General features: G+C 43.5%; 1 protein-coding gene across 1 annotated transcript; it reads left to right on the top strand.

Annotated features, from left to right (window-relative positions):
* The first annotated feature begins 1,859 nt into the window (after positions 1-1,859).
* On the top strand, positions 1,860-5,414 carry LOC139553629 (actin, alpha cardiac muscle-like). The gene is made up of 9 exons (XM_071366172.1): positions 1,860-1,943; positions 2,988-3,138; positions 3,305-3,433; positions 3,566-3,676; positions 3,786-3,870; positions 4,271-4,432; positions 4,571-4,762; positions 4,879-5,060; positions 5,183-5,414. Exons 2-9 carry the CDS (start codon positions 3,010-3,012, stop codon positions 5,324-5,326), a joined length of 1,134 nt encoding a protein of 377 aa, XP_071222273.1. The 5' UTR covers positions 1,860-1,943; positions 2,988-3,009; the 3' UTR covers positions 5,327-5,414.
* Positions 5,415-9,548: the final 4,134 nt, after the last annotated feature.

Genomic DNA, 9,548 nt, shown 5'->3' with positions numbered 1-9,548 from the left:
CTTGCCGTCGCAGATGTAACGTCATTACGTAACATTTCCAAAACATAACTGTAGATGGCAGTAATGCACATCTCTAAAGAAAAATGAAATAAAACATTAAATTGAAGTTATGCAATTCATCACACATCTGTCCACCTGACATCTTTATTATCAACCACAATTTGCAACCACAATTTGTTGTGTAATTATCAAGGCCAATAATTCCTGTCTCAAGTGACAAAATACTCTGGATGATGGTGATGAGGAGGCCGAGTGGCTAAGTAGGGAAAACAGGCCGTAATAAAAAACAAATATTCTGGTTAAAATATTTTTATAACAGATATTCATTGGTATAAGTTATTGGTGTAAAAGGCTCTGGGTGTGATAAGAGAGTTCAAAGAGATGCCTGTGCTCAGAACAAGCTGTGTGACATTGAGTTGTGTGAGATTCAGATAACATCTTTCAGATAACATCAGTGTCAGTTTAACTGTTAACTCCCATCACTCATTGGCTGGCAGAAGAACACAATTACACTGCAATGGAATTCTAAACCATAGCATCCAACACCTATCTGTGGACATAGAGAAAGTAACACCTATAAATAGGCAGGCCTAACATCCAGTGGGACAGCCTAGAGGAAAAAAATGCTCTCATATAATCCAGCCATGGATATAAACTAACAGACTCCAAAGACAACCATCTGCTACAGTGTCCCCTGTCTGTTCTACCTGCCTTACAAGTCAAAATATACCTGACAACATCAGATGGACGACTGCCATTTATAATGCACTGTACCAATAGTGCCCAGTTCAGTAATATGGGTAAAACGTGTTATAGAAAATAATAATTCTGATCATTCAATAGGTGATTGATTTTCTCAATACATTTGAAAAGGTGAAACCTGAAAGACTGTATTTCCTCATAAGGTACATAGAGAAAAATAAAGGCTGTTGAAGGGGGTGGGACGAATAAGGATCTCAGTTTGCAAACTCAACAAGGAGGGACCCCACTGGATGGACATTAACGACACCTGTTACACACCGTGACCCTAAAAGGAGAGAGCAGGACCAATCAGGGCTCAGCACGGTGGACGCAGACCAGTCAGACCGCCAGCTCGGAAGAAGGACGAGACGTCATAACCCTCAGCTGTTCACCATGTTTAGGGGCTCAGCTCACATTCCAGCAGCAGCCTAGCCCACTGACATATACAGTGTTTTACTGACTGGACCGAAGCCTCTCTTTTTTTATCTCCTTAACAAGGCCCACAAGTCTACTATTTCCGCTCATACCTAGTGCGTGTCAACGAAAACACTGTGACACATCTGCTCAATGTTTTTAGAGAGAATTGTATGATGTACAATTTCAGTAAATGTCTTAATCACTTTTCAGATTTCTCACAAACCCTGTCCTTTAAAACAACAACACCATCAATCTAAATGTACAATGACCAATGCACCTTTTTGTATGATTTCAGAAATCATGACTGATCAGAACCTTGATTCAGAATTCTTTAAAGTGTCAAATGGATGCACTGAACTTGCTATAATTAAACTATTCTGTTTGTAAAAAAAAAAACACAATTTAAATGAAAGCTTTACCTACAGAAAAGTATTTAAATAAAGACCATTGTAATTGCATTTTAATGGTCTGACACCTTTGTGATTACCATTATAACACCCAGACATCTTAATAAAACAAAACATTCCCTTTTCACTTCTCATTTCATCTCTAAAGCATATCAGTCTGGCATTTCTCAGGAAGCATCTCACCATTTTTGAGGAGTTCCATCTCAACCAATCGCATAATTTCACTTGTAGGTTGTTTTTATTGTTTCTAGCAGCTCTTATTTGGACTTGTGTGAACTCCAGGCTCCACCCCTGGTCCCCAGACCCCACTCTTATTTAAGGGTCCTCTCACCCTCCTCCTTTGTCCCAGTGGAAGCATCAGTCTTGTGCTACAACTTGGTGAGTGCATATTTCTGTATATTACTACTTATTTCTATGGAAAACATGAGACTTTGTGGGGACTAGGTGTCCACATTTGAGTTATTTGAGTACATCTTAACCTGGCGCTGACCAGACAGAGCTGGTCTCTGACATTGGATGATATAGTGTTTTCTACCTGGATGGGTTGTTTGTAGCTTTATTGATGCATGAACTAGAAGTACACTTCAAACTGAAGTAACTGCTTATTGGAATGGATTCATGCTATCTCTCCAAAATAATACAAGGCATTCAGCTATTCAGAGATTTATCATCGGGTGATTGTGGGGAGGGTGCAGGCAAATACAGTGTAATAACTTAGTAAACAGTTACTGATACGCCGACCAACGCTGGTCTGGTCAGGTACATTGAGACAGAACTAAATAGCGTCTAATGAATGAAGCCATTATAGGCAGATGGAGCAAGGAGCCATGCTGTAAACAGAGGTGTTACAATGTGCCGACAGCTGCTCTCTGGGTTGGCTCCAACTCTCCCATGTCTGAAATAGTTCCAGATAGGGATCCATGGAGGTCAATGTAGCACTTGGTGTAGCTGTGCGTGGAGCAGCCAGGGGGTGGAGCTTAAAATAGATAGCTGGTCTTGCTTCCTGCTTCCACTGATATGCCCCTTTTTGGAGCTACCTAGGCAGCCCTAAAATGTCCCAGGAACAATCATGACAGCTGATACATAGTATCAGTAACTTCACAGCATGTTTGGGACACAAATAACATGGGATACATTGTAGATAGCTGATATTTTAAATACAAGGAATTGATAACATTTTCAAAATAAGTTGTACCAATTTGACTACAGTAGTAAAATAAATATATTATTCCAAAAGACAAAAAAACTTCTGTATATCAGATGCAAACATTTTTCATGTCAGTACAGTAATAAATCTGTGGTTGTGAACAAACCAATTAGGATAGGCTTGCTTGAAATTCTTTCAATGGTGGGGGGGGGGGGGGGGGATTGCAGCTGTTCCCACCACTCAGTCTCACCCCTGTGACTCTCTGTCACACACAGACCATCCCAGTAAAGCCTAACCATGTGTGACGACGACGAGACTACCGCCCTTGTGTGCGACAATGGCTCTGGTTTGGTGAAGGCTGGATTTGCCGGAGATGACGCTCCTCGTGCTGTCTTCCCTTCCATTGTTGGAAGGCCCCGTCACCAGGTACTGTACCATAATGTAACTGGGGCGGGTATAGATTGTGCCATTGTACTGACACACATTTATAGGGGGAAACTGTCAAAAATGGTGCAGTATGTTAGTATGCAGTCTGTCATCTCGGCTACAGTGATGATTGTGTCACTCCTAACCTCTCTTCTTTCTCATCCAGGGTGTGATGGTGGGTATGGGTCAGAAGGACAGCTATGTAGGTGATGAGGCGCAGAGCAAGAGGGGTATCCTGACTCTGAAGTACCCCATCGAGCATGGCATCATCACTAACTGGGACGATATGGAGAAGGTGTGTCCTAAATTACTACACACCTCTTACAACATCTTGCTGAGTTTTGGCATTGACTTTGGCACAAGACTAGGAGTAAATACATGCAGCATAATAACATAATAAACAGGGAACTCTTTCGTATCCTTGCAGATCTGGCACCACACCTTCTACAATGAGCTGCGTGTGGCCCCTGAGGAGCACCCCACCCTGCTGACAGAGGCTCCCCTGAACCCAAAAGCCAACAGAGAGAAGATGACACAGGTACTTTTAACCCCATTATTCCCCCCACTTTATTTCAAATCCACGTCTTCTGTTAGAGCATAACATTCCAGCAAACTTCTGAAATGTCTCTCGTATTCTTGTCTTATAGATCATGTTCGAGACCTTCAATGTTCCCGCTATGTATGTGGCCATCCAGGCTGTCCTGTCCTTGTACGCCTCCGGTCGTACCACCGGTCAGTATTCCAGGACACTGCCTCTTATATGTACCAATGTCAACCATGGATAGTTGCTATATTACTGATACAATATGTAGTTCGCTTCCACACATTAGTGGTCAACATAATCACAGGAGACAGCTAAAATCAAGTTGATGCACATGTATAACAATAGTGTTGAGTAAGTGAGCTGTTTAGTTGTCAGAGATAGCTAGATTAATTGTTCCCCTGTTGTCAAGGACATGGTAATCCCTGTTTGGCAGGGTATGTGGCACACCTTTAGCCATTGATGTCAGCGGCATTGTTTGTTTATGATGTGACAAATGCTTGGAGTGATTCCCATATAACAGCCAACCATTCCTCTGTCAGTCAGTCATGTCTGTCTGACTGACTAGCGTGCCTTGCCTGCTCCCTATAGGCATTGTGCTGGACTCTGGTGATGGTGTGACCCACAACGTCCCCATCTATGAGGGTTATGCTCTTCCCCACGCCATCATGCGCCTGGATCTGGCTGGTCGCGATCTGACTGACTACCTGATGAAGATCCTGACAGAACGTGGCTACTCTTTCGTGACAACCGGTAAGGAGAGCTAACTTCTGTCAAGGAGGTTATGCCTCATTTTTTAGATTATTGTAATTTCTGTGTGTTTAGAGCAATCTCTTGCTGTGCAGTTCTGTAAATGTTCTTCCTCTCATCATTGAAACATGCCCCCCTTAGCTGAGCGTGAGATTGTGCGTGACATCAAGGAGAAGCTGTGCTATGTGGCTCTGGACTTTGAGAATGAGATGGCCACCGCTGCCTCCTCCTCCTCCCTGGAGAAGAGCTATGAGCTTCCTGACGGTCAGGTCATTACCATTGGTAATGAGCGTTTCCGTTGCCCAGAAACCCTCTTCCAGCCTTCCTTCATTGGTAAGTCATACTTACAGTATGCATTATGCATTATGGTTGCAAAACAATGTGTTATTACAATTAATGTTTTTGTGTTGCTGTGTCAATTAATGGACTTCTGTAATATCTTCTACCAGGTATGGAGTCTGCTGGTATCCATGAGACCGCCTACAACAGCATCATGAAGTGTGATATTGACATCCGTAAGGACCTGTACGCCAACAATGTGCTGTCTGGTGGTACCACCATGTACCCTGGTATTGCTGACCGTATGCAGAAGGAGATCACAGCCCTGGCCCCCAGCACCATGAAGATCAAGGTAAGGGACAATCCCGCCATGTTAACCTTCAGGAAGTTAACTATCAAGTTAATTGTAATGTTCTGATTTACAGTGGGTCTACGTGAAACTAAGCAATTCCCTGTACTCTGTTAATCTTCTAGATCATCGCTCCCCCCGAGCGTAAGTACTCTGTCTGGATCGGTGGCTCCATCCTGGCTTCCTTGTCCACCTTCCAGGCCATGTGGATCAGCAAGCAGGAGTACGATGAGGCAGGCCCCTCCATTGTCCACAGGAAGTGCTTCTAAACAATCAATCCCCCCTTCACCCATACATTCATACTGTGTTTACTGTATATACATGTACTGTTGTAATAAAAATAGATCCTTGTAAGTACATTTGTTCTAAACTCTTATCGGCATTGTTATAGGCCTATCAAGATGCCATACGCCAACTTTAATCAATTTATCTATATATCTATCTGGAATGTGCATAGAAATACTGAATATTGAAAAAGTAAATATGATTTTTGGTATTCATATTTTCCTTTGACTGATTGATTGCATTTATTAGACTATTTTTTAAGATGCATACATAAGGGCACTCCAGCCGGTGACGCCTCCACATACAATTTAAGAAAATCATCAAGTATAGCACAAAGCTTATTTCCATTGTGGTCCTTTTGGAGGGGGAAGCTCCTTTGTACAGTTCCATTTCCTAATCAACAACTCTGGACAGGTACATCTCCCTTGTCTCACATACCCCTTAGAATATAAAACAATAATACCCTAATATACAGTATACAAGACAATCACAATATGATCCACAATAGACACCAAAAGCCAGACCATATGCTATCCCGGGCATTTTCTTCTCACCCACGTGCTATAGTCTTACAACATGCGGCTATTTGAAGATGGCCCCGGAGGGGCTGGCTGTCGTCTTATCGGCTCTTAACCAACCATGCTATTTTGTTAGTTTTTTTGCATTTTTTACATAATGTTGCTGCTACCATCTCTTATGACCGAAAAGAGCTTCTGGACTTCAGAACTGCGATTACTCACCTCAGATTAGACAAAGAGTTTTTCTTCAATGAGTCGGATGGGAGGGATATACTACAGACACCCGACCAGGCCCAGATCCCCGTCATTCGCTGGAGAAGGAAACGGAGAATTCGTCTTAATTTTGTATTTATTTTTATAGTTTTAAAATGTTATGATTATTTATTTGTGTTGTTCCAAATGTCTGAATAAAGGTTACAGTTAGTGCAGTATGGCGCTTTTTTTGCGGGGGGGGGGGTGTGAAGGGGGGGGTTCCCCCAGGGAGCCATACAAGTTAGAACCACCACTGCATAGAGGAAAAGGTCACATGTACAGGCAGATTTCAATTCATTTATAAACAACAGAAAGAAAAGTGGACCCGGCACACTCCCTTGGGGTTTTGGGTTTAGACAGAGTCCCATCCACACCATCTGCTTTCTTCCTTGCAGATAAGAGCTAACCCATTTTATTGCTAAGATGTTAAAGCCCATGGCTCTTAGTTTGATTAACAGAATGTTATGATCCACCGTATCAAACACCTTTTGAAGACCTCCATCTAAGCTCCTTCCTGATGTGGTCAGTTAGATATTGTAGACAAAGTGTCGGTGGAATGGAATTTCCTAAAGCCAGACTGTACCTCATATAATAGGTTGTAGATATAATTCTACACATATTTCTGGCACAGTTTAAACATTACAGTATAGCTATCCTGAGCGGGTCTAGCAATCTGCATTGGCTGTGTTTTTTAATGCATTTAATTAGTCAAATCTACCTATATTTCCACTTACTTCAATACACAGTCAGAGACTCTGGTAAAGTAGCTGCTCAACAGGAACTGAATGTATAAAGGCATCTGCATTTCCATTGTGTGGGTCAGTGGGATTATCCAATGTTGACGAGTGGGGTGGAAATGGCAGTAATAGATGCGAAGAAGACAGATGATGGCCGAAGCATTTATCCAAGTGCATAGCTCTCCAAATTTGTCAGAGGGGCAGAGGGGAAGAGAGAGAACAAGAGAGGAGCACCCTGGAGTTCTGGATAGGAGGGAGGTTGTAAATGATGCGTTGAAAGCACCATTTACCATGGCAGAGATGAAAAGGGAAATAGGTAAGGCTGGGTTAACTTGGGAAAGATGAGTTGTGTTATGTTACTGTATGTTGGCCCATCTTAGTGATGAGGCACTGGATAAGGTATTGGTGTACAACATAATGTGGGAGGAGGGGAAACTACCAGCAGCTGGAAGTAGGCAGTAGTGGTACCAGGGAAGGATCCAAAGAGGCAAACAAGCTATCCGCCAATAGCTTTAACATCACATGTATGTAAGATTATGGAACGTATGATTACGGAGAGGCTAACTTACTTCCTGGAGAGCAGGGGGCTAGTATTGCCACATCAGAGTGTGTTCAGGAAGGGGACCTTTGGACCCAGTGCTCTACTTGACAAAGGTCAGGAAGGCTCAGGTGAACAAGGAGGCTGTTTTAGCTGTGGAAAAGGCGGATGATATGATGTGGAAGGAGGGGTTGTTAATCAAGCTTGATATTATGGGGGTAGGAGGAGGAACGTAGAACTGGATAAAGGATTTCCCATTTGGAAGGTCTATCCAGGTGAGGGTGGGGAAGTCTCTTTCAGGCAGCTGCCTGATGGGTAATGGTACACCATAGGGGAGCGTGATTAGTCCTCTGTTGTTCTCAATCATAATCAATGATGTTTACTCTCAGATACGGATGGATATTGGGAGGTTGTTATTTGCAGATGATGGGGCCTTATGGAAAAGGGGAAGAAATGTGCCATACATAGTCAGGAAGGTACAGGAAGCAATTGATGAGGTAGAGCGGTGGGCATTAAAGTGGGGAATCAGGTTCTCTGTAGAGAAAACTCAGTGTTCTTTACCAGGGTGAAGGTGGGAGATGAGGTACGCTTGAGGTTATATGTGATACACTTGGAGAGGGTGGGGGCCTTCAGGTTCCTTGGGGTGTACTTTGACACGAGGCTGACCTGGGCAGAACACATTGAGAGAGTGGTGGGAAAGTGTAAGAAGGTGCTAAATGTGATGCACTGTCTGACGGGGAAGAAGTGGGGGGCTGGGCGTTCCTCAATGAGGACCATGTATGTTGCATTGATCCGATATGTAATAGACAGTGGTGGGCCGTCAGGGCCAGCAAGGCCTTCTCTGCTGGCCTAAACATCATCAGAATATAATTTTTTTTAAATATATTTTCCCACAAATATGTATTAAATTATTCCCCAGAGTAAGAGTTATACTCTTCATTTCATAGCTTTCCTCTTGGTTGCACTGCTTCCAGCCCCAGGTTGAGATTTGGAGGGCTGGTCTTTATGTTAGATCTTTTATCCAATCATATTCAGCCATCATGTGTTGCCAGGGGTCTAAAATCTGCCCTCAGGCCTTCAGAATCAACAGTGCGGGCGCTTGTAGCTTAAAGTGAATGGAAATGAAAATTTTGTGTCAACCAATCAGCTTTAGAGTTGGCTATTGTACGCCTGCTGGCTGGCTCCAGTGTTACACAGGAGCCAGCTAGCAGGCGTAGTGCGTGCACGTCTTTTGATTGGATATTGAGAGGCAGGTCCTATGGGCAGGTCTATGCAGAACCTCAGAACTAGGTAACTGAATTTGATAAACAAATTAATTTGCGTACTACTAAGCTGTTTTTTCAACCCACAATGGCGGAAGGAGGAGAAGATATCGATTTTGTCGAGCATATAATTATAACGCCATTCTCAAGACGAACTTTTCAAGAAAAGTTAGACATTGTAAGGAGAGGTCGCCCGACGCCGACGCTACAAAGCCTGTCACAGGCGGGAAAGGGGTTCGTTCGCCACTTTCAAAGTTTCAACTACGAGCGCTATCAATGGCTCACAGGCTCCGAGAAGCACTGCAAACTGTACTGCTGGGAATGCCTATTATTTGCAAGTGATCGATTTGGTGTTTGGAGCCACACTGGCTTTGCAAACTTGAGTTGTCTAACCAAGGCAGCAACGAGACATCAAAGTACGGCTGGGCACTTACAAGCAATGGTGCTTTACGGCTGGGCATCATAATGATGGTAATAAGAGGTGGATTAATTCGGGTGGGACTGTGTAGGACCTCACTGAAGGCCCATGTCCCAGGCCCACGGCACGCCACTGGTAATAGAGTATGGCAGTATAGAGTATAGTTTGGCAGCCTGGACATCATTGGAAAGGCTAGATGTCATACAGGGGGTAAGGACTTAGAAATATGTAGTGGGGCATTTCGGACCTCCCCAGTGTCTGCACTACAGGTGGAGATGGGGGATATGCCATTGCAGATTAGGAGACAGCAGCTGGCAATTAATTATTGGGTCAACCTACAGGGACATGGGGTGACTCATCCTGCAAAAGGTATTTTACAAGCATGCTTAGGAACATGAGCGAGGACAGAACACGAGTCTTGAATGGGTGGCTAATACTCAGACGAGAGAGATGGGACTGTGTGGAAGGGAGTTTAGTCCAA

The sequence above is a fragment of the Salvelinus alpinus genome, chromosome 25, assembly GCF_045679555.1.
Source record: "Salvelinus alpinus chromosome 25, SLU_Salpinus.1, whole genome shotgun sequence".
In the NCBI taxonomy this organism is placed as follows: domain Eukaryota; kingdom Metazoa; phylum Chordata; class Actinopteri; order Salmoniformes; family Salmonidae; genus Salvelinus; species Salvelinus alpinus.
This window is presented reverse-complemented; position numbering and strand designations above follow the sequence as displayed.

Coding starts and splice junctions, on each gene's coding strand:
- LOC139553629 (XM_071366172.1), top strand. CDS start 3,010: ATGTGTGACGACGACGAGACTACCGCCCTTGTGTGCGACAATGGCTCT. Junction 3,677..3,785: donor ACAGAGAGAAGATGACACAG/GTACTTTTAACC, acceptor CTTGTCTTATAG/ATCATGTTCGAGACCTTCAA. Junction 4,433..4,570: donor CTACTCTTTCGTGACAACCG/GTAAGGAGAGCT, acceptor TGCCCCCCTTAG/CTGAGCGTGAGATTGTGCGT.